This window comes from Phodopus roborovskii, unplaced genomic scaffold (genome assembly GCF_943737965.1).
Source record: "Phodopus roborovskii unplaced genomic scaffold, PHOROB, whole genome shotgun sequence".
Taxonomy (NCBI): Eukaryota; Metazoa; Chordata; class Mammalia; order Rodentia; family Cricetidae; genus Phodopus; species Phodopus roborovskii.
Window position 1 is genome coordinate 15,389,876 of NW_026126482.1, and position 15,063 is coordinate 15,404,938.

General features: G+C 36.7%; 1 protein-coding gene across 2 annotated transcripts in view; it reads left to right on the plus strand.

The window, feature by feature from the left end:
* Nup153 (nucleoporin 153) overlaps window positions 1-15,063 on the plus strand; it is a 59,534-nt gene that overhangs the window by 15,422 nt on the left and 29,049 nt on the right. For both annotated transcript variants that reach the window (XM_051194342.1, XM_051194341.1), the window contains exons 2-9: window positions 2,685-2,910; window positions 7,439-7,687; window positions 8,204-8,343; window positions 8,423-8,551; window positions 11,740-11,856; window positions 11,956-12,000; window positions 12,090-12,143; window positions 13,980-14,126. In XM_051194342.1, the coding sequence (XP_051050299.1) occupies window positions 7,522-7,687; window positions 8,204-8,343; window positions 8,423-8,551; window positions 11,740-11,856; window positions 11,956-12,000; window positions 12,090-12,143; window positions 13,980-14,126 (798 nt within the window). In that variant the 5' untranslated portion in view covers window positions 2,685-2,910; window positions 7,439-7,521. The remainder of the gene's footprint in view (window positions 1-2,684; window positions 2,911-7,438; window positions 7,688-8,203; window positions 8,344-8,422; window positions 8,552-11,739; window positions 11,857-11,955; window positions 12,001-12,089; window positions 12,144-13,979; window positions 14,127-15,063) is intronic.

Consider the following 15,063-nt stretch of genomic DNA (forward strand, 5'->3'; position numbering starts at 1 on the left):
TCTTGTTTAGTCTTGAAGTTGTAGAAGTTGATTTGATAAAGTAGGATTTGGGAATTTACAGAAACCCTTTTGTCTTCCTTTTGTATTGCAATTTGAAAGTTTTTCTTTTTTGTTTTTAAAATGTAAAGCATTCTCACACTGTAACCTTGCCTGTCCTCCACCCATGGCCTTGCTTTCATCCTCGTGCTAGAATTGCTGGTGGGTACCACCACGTTCCGCTTGTAAAGCATTCTTCCCTCAAGTTGGATCCATTTCTATGAAGACCTGAAGAGCTCTTCTTGGCTTGGGAGTCTTCCTCTATAAGAACATTTTTTCTCTTTTCTAGTTCCTTTTGCCCTTCTCCCATTCCTTGAAGGTTTCATGGAGTCGAGGCTGGAGTCTAAATCTCGATCTTTATTCTCAGTTTTGCACTGGTGGCTGGCATTTGATGTTTACATTTTTGAAATATGTGTGATTTTATTTGCATCCTATAGGGGGCTTTTTCCTGAAATGAATCTTAATTTTCTGTTTGATGCATCTGTTTTCTAATCTCTTCAACTAGAGAGGCTATCAGACTTACAATATCAGAATTACTTGGAAGGCCTTGCCTTGAGAGTTAATGCTTTAGTAACATTGTGGAGGACTTGAAGTAGTTGCTTATCCTGTAACTAAAGGCTGTAGATAGAGCCATTTGAGACCAGAGTTCATTCACCTTTTCTTCACAACTTGGAGTCATATAACCTAAGTTTGGTTACTGAAGCTTAAGAATGGTAGTGTAATAATGGCTTCAGGTCATTTTGTATTGCACCTTTCTTTTTTATTCTTTGAGCTGTCATCCTCTGTGAGTCCTGTAAGGCTGAGGCTAGTATGCTGGTTAAATTTTAGTTGAGAAAGTAAAGCTCTCAAGTACAGTTGCTGCATGCCAGTGACTCCTTGTTTTAATAAATTTTGACTTTCAGTTTTGTTTTCTGATCTTCCGATTACTCAGTGTTGCTGTATGTGACTTTTCGTTAGATATAGTGCTGTTTCTAAGCTATTCTATAATTGCTTTATATGGGTAGGAATTAAGAGGATCTTTCATATTCTGAGAAGCTAAAGGAATTCCACAAAAGACTTTGTGTCCCATGGTCTTGACTGTAAGCTCAGAGAGATCCTCAAACCTCTGCCTCCTAAGTCCTGTTTGTCCTTTTAAAAGTATACTTTATTGTGTAAGCACTTTCAAGTCTATTGCGATAGGAGGATGAATAACTAATACTCTGTGCTTTATAAGCATTAGATTTGGGTACATAATAATTTCTCTCAGTTAATGCTATGTAATAAGTTTTAAAAGAAGGAAAGGATGGATTGTTTTCCTCAGAATGAATGTTCTAGAACCTTGTATTTGATAATTTACCATATAGATCTGTATTTTTGTCTTGAGACCACATAGAATATTAATTTTGTTATACTAACCTTTCCAGATAACAAAGCAATTATTGTTAATATTCAAGTATCTCAGAAAGATTTTTCATCTTTTCTCTTGACAGAAATTTCAAAACCTGATTGCTTTGGATTTGCTTCCAAAGTAGAATTACGTATCCTGCCTTGACTTAATTTCTTTTTGCATCTACTAAGCCCTTCTTTCCTTTCTGTGATTCTCTGAAACTTGATTAATGTTGCTTTATGAGAGTTTATGTCTGAAATTACCAGCCTGCTTGTGCTAGCTTTTTTTCCCTTATTAATAAGTAAAATTATCAGCACATATTTATGTGATACCTTGAGAAGTACTTCCATGTTATTTCATTGATTTTTATTGTCATTCCAATGGGCGCTGGTAGGAATGGGTGTTCTTAGAATAAATCAGAGTTAGGTTGTTATTCAAGCTTTGCCAAGGTCCAAGATGCCATGACTCATCTATTACTCCATCACACAGTCATGCTTGCTGTGTCTTGGGCATGCTACTTAATGGCATTGTCTTTCTTCATGCCTTGGTTTTCTTATGGCACTGGGGATTGAGCCCAGGGTCTTGCCCTTATAGACAAACACTACCATGGAGCTGTGTCCTCGACTCTTCATTCATAAAGTGCCATATTCTCACTATATAAAGTGATTGTATTGAACTTACAAATATTTGGAAATTGCTTAGAAGAGTGCCTAGATCCCACCACAGCTGCAATGGATGTGAGCTGTAGTATTATGTCATTGTTTTTCCTTTAGAAGTTGCCATCCTAAAGCTAATTCCTCAGATTTTTAAAGGAAAGATTTCATAATATAAAATTTTTACCACCAAAAAGAGGTCTTAGTTTATTTCTTGAGTTTGAATTACATTGGATTATTTTTATTTCCTATTTGTTTAACTTTTTACTTTTGTAGTGCTGAGGAATCTAAATCAGGCCTCAAGCATGAGAGGCAAGCACTCCACCAGCTGAACTATATCCCCAGCTCTTGTTTTTGAAGAATGTGACACAAAATAATTGTTAAAATGATTTATATTGTCTTTTAATGTTCTAAGGTACAGAAGGATAAAAACATTTATTGCCTGTTACTAAATCTAGATCTTGGTTAGTTGTTGGTTCATAAAAACAGTATGGTGCCATAACATTATGAACTGAGTCTTAGTAAATTTTGTTGGAAACACTTGTGTTTTGCTTGGCATGACTTTCTGTATGCACTTAGTTACAAAGATAGGTTTTCTAAAATAGTCTTATGTATGTTTTCTCCAACAGGGCATTCTTAGCAGGGTTACAGAATCTGTTAAGAATATTGTTCCAGGGTGGTTACAGAGATACTTCAACAAGAGCGAAAATGCGTGTAGCTGTTCAACAGATGCAGGTGAAGTTCCACACTGGCCAGAAAATAGAGAAGATGAGCGGGTAATTTATACTGATGAGGACAACAGGAACATTGATGATGGGAGAATTACCCCTGAGCCAGCAGGCAGTAACACAGAAGGTAAAGAGTGTGGCTATTTGGTGACAAGTCAGATTTTCATGACTCATTTTAAATATCTTTATATTACCTGGCTATGGGGCAATCTAATTGATGTATAAATCCTGTGTGAAATATATGAAATCAGTTTTTGTTTGTTTGTTTGGTTGGTTGGTTTTTCTGAGACAGGGTTTCTCTGTGGCTTTGGAGCCTGTTCTTTCTGGAACTCTACAGACCAGGCTGGCCTTCAACTCATAGAGATCTGCCTGTTTCTGCCTCCCGAGTGCTGGGAGTAAAACTGTGTACTACCACTGCCTGGCTCTTCAAAAATTATTTGGTTTTATGTAAACACAGGACAGCATCTCTCTCTCTCTCTCTCTCTGTGTAGGTGTGTATGTGTAGGTATATCAGTGGGCAACTGTGGTGGAGTCAATGCTCTCTCCTTTGACATGTTTCCCAGGCATTGAGCTCAAGTCACCAGTCTTACTTAGTAGTCCCCTTTATCTACTGATTCATCTTACCATACTGTACTAGTTTTTTGTTCATTAAGAGAGGCTGACAAATCGGTGAAAACTATGATCATTGGTAATTAGATTTATAGCTTAAACTTTATAATTTCAGTATTTTGTGGCTTTTGGCAGGACTATTTTTTGATGCTCCAGAAATATTTATCTTTCTGTGCATGTCCCATTGTTTTTGGGGAGGGATAGGGGGTAGAAGATGAGGATGGTATGAACCCTAGGCAAGAACCCTAATTTGATGTGGTTTTGTTTTTACTGTGTTTTGATAAATTTTGTTACAGAAAAATTTTTGGACTGACATAGATGTGTACCTTGTGACTGTTGGTGTAATTAGTAATGTATATTCCTATCTAGTTGGCCTGTAAAGAGAAGTAGTGAAATGGTCTTGAAAGAATGGTTACTCAGAAGAAAATTATATATCTAGTGTTCTTAGTGTCATGGTTAGGGTTTGCATTGCTGTGATAAACACCACAGCCAGAGTCATCTTGGAGAAAGTGTTGATTTCATCTTACATTTTACAGAATCCAGGGAAGTCAAGGTAGGATTCTGGAGGCTGAGTTCATGGAGGAATATTGCTTCCTGGCTTGCTCCCCATGGTTTTCTCAGCTTGCTTTCTTATGGTACCTACGACCACCATTCCCAGGGATTACACTGCCCATGGTGAGCTGGACCTTCCCACACCATCAAGCAAGCAAATGTATTGGTTGGGCATGGTGGTGCATGCCTTTTATCCAAGCACTCTGGAAGCAAAGGCAGGTAGATACCTGAGTTGGAGAGAAACCCTGTCTTTACCACCAGCCCAATAAACAAATAAGCAAAATATCAAAATAAAAGAAAATGCACATAAGCTTGCCCATAGGCCACTCTGGTGGGTGCATTTTCTTAGTTGAGGTTTCCTCTTCACAAATGACTCCAGTTTTGCTCAAGTTGATGTAAACCAGTACCGGTAGTACTCAGTTTGGTATACTTTTGCTGGGTATGAGGCTACCATTGTACGCATTTTGGGGTGGGGATTCAAGACAAGGTTTCTCTCTGGAGCCTTGGCTGTCCTCAAACTTGCTCTGTAGATCAGGCTGGTCTCATTACTACCATACTACCTTTTGCTGGTTTTAAGATAACTTGAATTTATCTGATCTTTACATAATTTCTTTCAAATGTTAACAGCAACACTATTGAGGCTTTATCTGGTAGATCTCTAGATGATTGCTTCAACCGAGCTTTCTTGCCATCAAATGGGGCCGAGGCTTTTTGTCTTTTGATGAGATTTTTGGTAAGCACTAGTGTATATATAGTAGCAAAAGGCCCTTTCCCAGTTTGATGAGCGTATTAGTAAGGAATAAGTAGCCTGAGTTTCTAATTTTTATTATTTTATAAATTTTCATTGTTGTTTTTTCCAGACAGAGTTTCTCTGTATTGCTTTGGAGCCTGTCCTGGAACTAGCTCTGTAGACCAGGCTGGCCTTGAACTCACAGAAATCTTCCTGCCTCTGTTTCCCGAGTGCTGGGACTAAAGGCATGCACTACCAACCCCCGTCAAAGTTCCTAATTTTATATCTGTAAAATTTTAACTATGTGTGTTTTCTTGACTTACGGAATTAATTGGAACTTAAATATCTTATTCATTAAATTACTAAATTTATTAGATAGACTATCTGCATTGTTTATCTTTGTATGTTTTAAATGCAAATTATGGAGGCAGAACTATAGAAGATTCTACAGTGTATTCTTGATGTTGCTTTTTAATGTTGGTAAGATTTCATACACTATGTTAATGGACTAGATCAGTAAGGAAAACCTCAAGAACATACATATTATTTTTTCACTCAGCTGAGACTTCAGGCCACTGTGCTAAGGATAGAACCTAGGCCTTTGCACATGCTATGTAAGTACTTTAAGTGTTGAGCCCTAGTTCTAGCTAGCAATTTAGAAGCAAGGAGGGCAGCTTTTTTTTTTTTTTTCCCCAAAAGTCCTCTCCTTCACTTTTTAGAATTGATCTTGCGTCCTGTATTAAAACTTGTCAGTCCTAGATCTTACAGACTTCCTTGATCTTTCTCAAGGCATTCATTCATTCATTCATTCATTCATTCATTCATTCATTCATTCATTTGCTTCTGCGGTCAGTGTGTGGAGTAAAGTTCACTGATAACTCTACAAGGTAAATATAAACCTTACTAGATAGAGCTGAAAAAAAAAATCAATTTGTGCATTTATTTTGTGAAATTTAAATGTAAAATGCATTCTCAAAACAATCTTAGGTTCATTTACTTTCAGGTAGTATCAAAATGGAGGACGCTAAAATAGCTTAGATATGATAGTCCTGAGTATTGTTTACGAAGTAGGATGTTTTATAAATAACTTTTGTAGTTTTGAACATTCAAGTAGCTCAGCAATAGCAGAACGTGGCAGTTTCAAGTTTCTTCCTTATAGCCTTCTGCCCATGTACATTCTGTGTTGACTTGCATATGTGTTGTACGTGTTCGTGTCTGTGCTGTGCACAAGCACGTGCAGGTCAGAGGTGACCTTTATGTGTCCTCAGTTGCTCTCTCTCCTTTTTCCTCCTCCTCTTCCGACTTCTCTCTCTCTCTCTCTCTCTCTTTTTTCTTAAATGAGATTAGCTGATTAGCAAACTCTTAAGAATAGATTCACTTGTCTTTTGTCTCCCCAGTGGGGTTTTACTTTACTCAGCTTTTGTATGTATGGATACTAGGGATCCAAAGACCATTTCCATGTTTGCATAGTGAACATAATTACTACTTGAACCATTTACTCAGTGTTGGCTCTTAATGTTGGTGAGATTTCATCCACTAGGTTAGTGAAATTAGGCCAATAAGGAAAACCTCAAGAATGTATGTGTTAAGTGAGAATTTAGGTCACTGAGAGCCCCATAGTGGCATATCTAAAAAACATGAGTCAGCAGTGAACTGTACATGCTGGACTTATAGTATTATGATTTGTAGTTGGTATAGAAATACAGCATTGATGACTGATGTGAATCTGTAAATCATAGAATTGTCTCATCTTATGCCTTTTATCTAGCTTGGTGTGTAGGGGCAGGAGCCATTTGTAAGCAGTAAAACTACATATACTAGATTTTTAGTAGATGTCTGGTCTGCTCATGCTAGAAATTGTCCTATTACTTTTATCTATAGGCTAAATGGATGCAAGTATCAGAATGGGATAGTGAAAAGCACTATCTGCTAGACTAGAATGAGTTTCAATAATTAGATCACTTGTACCCTAAAACAAATTTCAGGGCAGATGAGATGAGATGGCTAAGTGGATTAAGACACTTGCTTATCAGCCCTGACAGCCTGAGTTAAATCTCCAGGACACAATGTATGCATGCATACAAACATACCCATAAATGTAATAAGTAAATACATTTGAATACAAATAATAGAGACATTGGAATTTTTTTCCTCTTTTGTTTTTTTTTTCCAGGCAGGGCTTCTCTATTCCTTTGGAGCCTGTCCCGGAATTCACTCTGTAGATCAGGCTGGCCTTGAACTCACAGAGATCCATCCACCTGTCTCTTGAGTGCGGGGATTAAAGGCCTGTGCTATCAATGCCTGGCAAGAAAAGAATATTTGTAATCTTTATTTTTTGTGTGTTTTGGCTTTTACTGGTGGCTGAATCCAGAGCCTTGTGCTCGCTAGACAAGTGCTCCATTACTAAGCAACATCCCATCTCGTTTAATTTTTTTAGATTTTTTTTTTTTCTGCAACAGGATTTCTCTGTGTAGCTTTATAGACCAGATTAGCCTGGAGCTCATGTTGATAGATTCCCCCGCCTCCTGAGTGCTGGGACTAACAGTGTGCACCACCATGCCCAACAATTTTACATGTTTTATGTTCTGAGTATTACTTAGGCTACACAAGTTTTTGTGATGTTTAAATGCTAATACAAGTATACATTTCTAAGTTTTAGCTTTGAAGTCCCAAGTTGACACTAAATGTGCAAATGTGGTAGCACTTTTTATTGGATTAATGTGATGCCTTTTCTCAGTTTTATTTGTAATGTTACTGTTTTAAGAACCTTCGACGACCAGTACTGCTTCAAATTATCCAGATGTGTTAACAAGGCCTTCACTTCATCGGAGTCATCTGAATTTTTCCATGTTGGAATCTCCTGCATTACACTGTCAGCCTTCCACATCCTCTGCATTCCCAATTGGTAGTTCTGGATTTTCCCTCGTAAAAGAAATTAAAGATTCTACCTCTCAGCATGATGATGATAACATCTCAACTACCAGTGGTTTTTCTTCAAGAGCTTCTGATAAAGGTATTCTTGTTACTAGATAGTAAGTAGTTGTGGCTGTAAGGATAAATTTTATATGGTTTTCTTTTTTTTCTTTTCTTTCTTTCTTTCTTTTTTTTTTCTTCTTTTGAGAAAAGTTCTCACTGTAACCATGCCTGACCTAGAACTTGTTCTGTAGATCAGGATGTCCTTGAACTGATAGAGACCCACCTGTATCTGCCTGCCAAATGAATGTACCACCATCCTAGTTTAGTTGTTTTTAGGTTTATTTTTTAATTTATGTGTGTGTTTGCCTGCTAGAGTTTTTGTGGGCCAGAGGAGGGCATCAGACTTCTTGGTACTGGGCTTCTGGGTAGTTGGGGAAGGTGTTGGGAACTAAATCCAGGTCCTGTGCATAAGTAATACATGTTCTTAATTGCTGAGCCACCTTTCCAGCCTTCCTTTTAGTTGTAGTTTTAATTTTCATTTTTCTTTCTAAAAATCTCGGCCTTTATGGTCTTAAAATCGGTCATTACTACAGATTACAAATTTTTGTTCTAGATATAGCTGTTTCAAAGAGTACTTCCCTGCCACCTCTCTGGTCCCCTGAAGCAGACCGTTCTCACTCACTCTCACAACATACTGCCACCAGCTCCAAAAAACCAGCATTCAACTTGTCTGCCTTTGGAACACTTTCCACCGTGAGTACTCACTATATTGTGTATAATAACAAAGTTTTCAGCATTTTTGCTTATAATTTGTCATTGTGTTTCTGTGCAGTCACTTGGGAATTCTTCAATTCTTAAAACAAGTCAGCTTGGAGACTCTCCTTTCTATCCTGGCAAAACAACATACGGTGGAGCAGCTGCTGCTGTAAGACAGAATAAAGTACGAAATACACCTTATCAGGTTAGTGTGACTGTTGTGAGCTTTCCTGTTACTAGACACTGATCACTAAAACCCAAAAGACTTGTGTTCTTATAAATCATACAACTGTGGGCTTTACTTTAAAATGTTTAGAGTATGAGAATAGTTCAGTTGTAGTGAACATACTGGCTATTAGATTTGAATGGTTGTTTGTTTGGGCAGCATTTCGCTGTTTTGCTTTGAAGCCTGTCCTGGAACTCACTCTGTAGACACGCTGGCCCCAAACTCAACAGAGATCCATCTGTGTCTGCCTCTGGAGTGCTGGGTCTAAAGGCGTGTGCCACCAATTCCAGCGATTTGTGTGTGTTTTAGGAAGTACAACAATTTACACTTTAAAATGAGATTATACATGATAAAATTTACCTTAATCTTAGCACATTCGAGTTGTGATAAAACAGTATTGTCACAACTGCTTTCTAAATGTTGCAAAACATGTTTAATCAAACAAAACATTATCTCGGGTGTTTCCACAGACATCTTGTATATTCATTCTCTGGCAGCTCTTTACCAGTTTTTCTCTACTTAGGGCTTTTTCATTTGTTAAATGAATTTAGTTATACAGTGTGTAGACTTTTGAATTGGGCTGATGTGGTTGGTACATTGGCATCAGTCAGACTTAGTTTGAACATGTTGGTTCCTTTTTGATGCTAGGAGTTATAGTTTATTATTGATAGGATACTGGATTGTTTTCAGTTTTAATACTCATTTTCATGTCTCTTGGACATATACTCAAGCTAGATTTCTCATCACATGGTTAAGTACATAATAAAGTGTCAGTACCTGCTTGCTTCCTGTAATAATTACAATAGTAGTATCGTGTGTCCTTGCTTCACACGTAGACTTGTCAGTTTTTTTTTTTTTAAATCCATTCTAATAGGAACACAGTGTGATTTTTAATTGGTTGACTAATGATGGTGTTTATGGTTTTTAGAATTATGTTTTCTTTGAAAATTTTAAATCTTACTCATTAAATTGTATTGTGTTCTTGATGAATTTTTAGAGTTTATTTTTGTGATCTGTTTTTTTTTTTTTTTTTTTGCTTTTATGAGATGTGTGTTTTACAGGTGATAACTAGTTAGTATATTTTATTTTTGTATCATAATTTTATGCTTTTGGTATGTCTTATAAGATAACCCTATATATAACCCAGGGTCACAGCAGTTTTCTAAAACTATTACACTCCCCCCCCCCCCCCCCCAGGCTTTAATTTGGGTGTTTCGTGTATTTTGATTTGTGTCTGGTATGAACTGTATATCAACATCGATTTGTTTTACATTTGAGCATTTGTTTTAAGTACCGTTTGTGGAAGACTGTCCTTTTTCCATTCTGCTTATTTTGCATGGGGGATACTTTAGGACTTGCTTTTCCCCCTGCATATCCCATTGTCTCTCCTTACACTGGTACTTCTTGGTAGCTTTTGATGTATAGGGTAAGTTTGAAATTGGTAATGCCCGTTCAATTTGTTTTGATACAAGTTTGCTTTGGCTTTCCTAGATTCTTTTGATTCTGAGGATTGAATTGAGGGCTGTTAACATGTTAGGCACTTATTTCTGCTCAGCTTTCTTCTATAATCAATTTTAAGACCTTTAACCAGCTCACTTTTTTTCTTTCCTTCCCTCTCCTTCCTCCTCCCACTTTCCCTTAATCTCTTCCAAATTCATTGCCTCTTTAATTGTTAAGTGTATACATGTCATGTTACTTGTGTATATGATCTCAGGGCTGACCATTTGATATTAGACAACTAATTGGTGTGCTCTTCCTTAGGAAAGAGAGTTTCTCTTGGTATCAGCAATCCGTAGCTGCCTATAGCTTGTCTAGTGTCTAGGCCTTGAGAACCTTTCTCCTTTTAGGTTTGACGTTGGTGACATCTTTGTTCAGGCCATGTTCAGTCAGCCACATTGGTGCCATTCCTAGGAGACACAGTCTCAGAACAAACTCCCTGTCCCTGTGGCTGCCACGGTCTTCCCACCCCCTCTTGTGCAATGATCCCTAAGCTTGGGGAACAGCGGTTCTGTTGCAGATGTATCAGTAGGGACTGGGCTCCACAACTCTCACTTTGGTTGTGAGTCTAGCTTTTAACGGCTGAGCCATCTCTCCAGTCCCAGAAGTAGATTTTGGTCAGTTGTAGTTGTCTGTAATGGTGTCTGTCTCTTGCAAAGAGAAGTTTCCTTGCTGAAAGGTGAGAATTTACCTATGGGTGTAAATACAGATATTTAAGAACATAGTTATGGATTATACTTGTTTAATAAAATGATGGTCGTAGATTCTCCTCCAAGGTTTATGAATTAATCAGCCTGGGGTAGTTGGCTAGTTTTCCAGCATGAGACTGATTTCCCTCTTACTTAGTGGGCTTTGCATCAAATTAGAGAGCTGTTGGGTGTTTTTGTTTTGTTTTGTTTTTGTTTTTTTGCCAAGGTATGCATACCTTAGTTAGGCTTATCATTCCATGCTGGTAGTTGTGGTTTGAAGGCACCATAACTGGATGGGACTATTGATTGCGTCCTTCCTTTGGAAGCTGGTCCTCAGGGAGAAAGCTTTAATATCAGTTCTAAAGCTTTCTTCAAGAAATAGTTTGGGTATTTGAAAAATCTCTTTGTTATCCTAGTTATGGTAAACTAAGTCATAGTGATAAAAGTGGTAAATTTTGATTACATTAGAATCTACAGTCTTTTTGCTAGTTCTTTGAATTCTGGTTAAATATTTAATACTCAGTGTTAAGGTTGTTAGCTTGTCACTGATTTTTTTTTCCCCCCTAAAAATTTTATGGATTGTTCTATTCCCATCATGGAACATATGTATAACATTTTCTTTAGAAGAGTGCAAGGTGTCTTTTTGTTTTTTCCTCCCAAGACAGGGTTTCTCTGAGTAGCCCTGGCTGTCCTGGAAGGCTGGCTTCAAGCTTGGAGATTATTCTGCCTCTGCCTCGCAAGTGCTAGGATTAAAGGCATGTGTCACCACTGCCCAGCTGCATGCTGTTTTTACTTCTGATTATTAAAGTAATTCTACAGTCAGAGAATCAGAGTTTGGTAATTGCATAGCCTGTTCCCTCCTAAATATAAGCCACTGTCATCATAATTGTTTTATTTTAGATAACTATTTTCATTTTTCATTGCATTAAATATGTATCTTTGACTGTATGTTGCAGCAAATAATGAACTATTATTTTCTAGGCACCAGTTAGAAGACAGATGAAAGCTAAGCAGCTTAATGCTCAGTCTTATGGCGTGACTAGCTCGACAGCACGACGGATATTGCAGTCATTAGAGAAGATGTCAAGCCCTCTTGCGGTAAAAATTTGAAATAATTAAATGAAATGATGCAGCAGAAATAGTTTGGTGAAAAAGTCTTAGTTTTATTAACTTATTTTGTTACTGTAATGTTAACAGGATGCGAAAAGAATTCCATCTGCTGTTTCTTCTCCTCTGAATTCTGTACGTTAACTTTTAAATCTTAATTGATATGAGAGTTGTTTTCCAGTTTTCTACCTAGTGTAATACTGTTTCTCTCTCCCCGCCCCCAGCCTCTTGATAGGAGTGGGTTAGACAGCTCAGCTTTTCAGGCCAAAAAAGAAAAGGTAAGCTGTATATAAAATGTCAGTAGCTTTGTTGTGGGAACATGTTTGAAAATGCCTTGGGCATTGTATCTTTTCTGACAGCCTTAGGATGAGCGACATAGGAAGTACATTCAATTGTTTTGCCTGTTTTTCCATCCTCATGTTCATGATAGTCTTTATGGGTTTCTCTTAATTTTAAGTAGATAAAATGAGGAGTGAAAATTCCAAGTGTTTAGTCATTGGAAGTGCAGTAAACTTACCCCTCATTGAAATAGACATTTTTGAAGAATTTTCGTTATCCAGTGGGTCAAATCTTGTGCATCATAGAGCTTCATTTTGGTGCACACTTCAATACTAGTTGAAGATATGGGAGCTAATAAATGTAGATGTCTTGATACCTTTTAGTATAGTTTCTGTGAATTAGATTAGCTTTTGAAGTTGCTGTCAGGGAGATTAGTGCTTGGTAACAGTGTTGAAGAGGTATCTCTTGTGTCATATTTATAGCTATTTAAGTATACTCCAGGAAAATTTGATTACTGGATCCTTTCTTAACAGAAGATTTTATAACATTAAACCCTCTAGAAATAATGATGAAAATTATCATCATCTGAATTATTTGTGGAGATTAAATGAGATGTTGCTATATACACGTATTCTTACTGAATGTGGTATAGAGAAGAAAGCAAAAGTTTTCTGTTTTCTTTTTTTCTTTTCTTGGAAGAGTTTTAATTTCTAGGGTTACCTAGATGTGTGTAGTTAGGTAAGAGGGATCTGCTTTAAGCCACTGTCAGGGCGTTAAAATGTTAACTTTCCTCAGACTCTGATTTATATCAGAGACATAAAGTTTTAAGATTGTGCCATGATATAAATTATTGTGACTGAAAATACTACAAATGTTTGGATTGCTACAAGTTAAAAAAACTGGAGTACAGTATTGTTCATGTGTCACATGTGACAAACTTTCTCATTGAGTTGAGGGTTTAAGGCGAGATATGGGACTTCACTCTGGAGACCAGCATTGTTGGCTGCCACCACCGCAGAGTGAGTGGACTATGCATTGCATGGCAGTCGGGGACACAGGGGGTGTTCTAGACTTCTACATTACCTTACAGGAACAAGACTTTGACTATATTTCAGTGAAGCAAATGACTATGAGCAAAAGACTTTGGTTCTTAGACCGGAAACCAGTTAGTTATGTTACAGTCTGGAAGTCCTAATATAATGCTTTATCAGTTAGACTCACATTATAAGACCTTTGGTTATTTAAAAATCATTTAAATAAAAAAATGGTTTTATGTGTGTGTTTTTCTGTGTGTACTTGTTGTGTATCATGTAAATGCCTGGTGTTCTTGGAAGCCAAAGGAGGGCCTCAGTCCCTCATAAAGCAATCTGCCCCATAGGTGCTAGAACTGAACCCAGTTCTTTAGAGAAGCAAGTGCTTTTAAACTGGGTCACCTCTCTAGCTCTTCTTAAAAAAAAAAAAAAAAAAAAAAAAAGTCTTAATTCCCAATGAAAAGTAGAAACATTTTTGGGGAAATGCAGAAAAATATTTGTCTAAGGTTAAAATTGTTAAGTTGCTTTGAATATTGTATATAGTGATTTTTCTGTTGGGTGCATGTGTGCTTGTGTATGAAAACCCATTGAATCTGGGTTAAAATTCAGTCCTGCAAATATAGTTTAGAATTATATGTATATTTGCATGTTATTAGTAGGTTAAATATCTTTGGTTTATCATTGTTATTTCAATCTGCCTGTTAATTTCTGTAGGAAAAAGTCTCTTGGTCACATTAGCTATTTGGAAGATATATGCCACTGATAAATAAAAATGTTTATTTTTGATTTCTGTTTTTTTATAAGGTGGACTCTCAGTATCCCCCTGTTCAGAGACTAATGACCCCAAAGCCAGTTTCCATAGCAACAAATAGAACTATCTATTTTAAACCATCTCTGACCCCATCTGGTGACTTAAGGAAGACTAATCAAAGGATAGATAAAAAGAACAGTGTGAGTTTGTTTGTTTATTCTGTTTTCTTAAGACACTGTCTTATTATGTAGTTATGCTGACCTGGAATTCAGGAGATGACCTGTCTGGCCTCACATTCACATTGAGTTTTCTGCTTTTAAGTGCTGGATTATAGGTGTGCATTACCACATCTGTCTAAGTGTATTTATTTTTACCAGTCTATTTTCTTCTTGAACCAGTCTTGGAATATTGGCTGGAGTGAATAAAGGCAACGTAGTTTAGGAGTTGTATGATATGTGATGCCTGCTAGTTAGTGAGGAGTTAGAATTGGTATACCTTTAAAAATAACTTTCACCTTGATCAAATCCTAAATTTGTGTGGATGAATTTTATACATTGCCTAGATAAATTTTGTTATATTTTCTTGTCTATGAATCTTATTTGTGTTGCTGAATTTTAAAAGATTTCCGATATCATATCTTTTGAATGAAGTAATTTCTCCTGTATTAACTCCTCTTAAAAAGAAAATATTTTAAAGTGTTCTTTGTTTGTTTCTCTGAACCAAGATCCAAACAAAGTTTAGATATTGCTTTTGATTTTTTTTCTAGACCACAAAAAAGTTTATTTTTTGAGGTGTTTCATATACCATAAATTTAACTATTTCATGTTTACCCTGTAGTGGTTTTAGCATATCCAGGCTTTTGAATCATTGTTATGTTCAATTTTAGAACATTTTCATCACCGTTCTCTTCTAAACGTTTTTTAAATAACTTACTGTGTTCTCAAGGCTTACATGTAATTACTGCAGATAAGAAAATTTCACTGTTTTTTTTAGAGGCAGACTATTTAACAAAATTTATGGAACTTTGCTCATCCATTACTTATTTGGGGCCTTTTCGCTGTATAATGCTATGATAGACATTTGTGTAGGCATAAGTTTTCATTTTTCTTAGGTCTTTGCTAAGGAGTGGAATTGCTA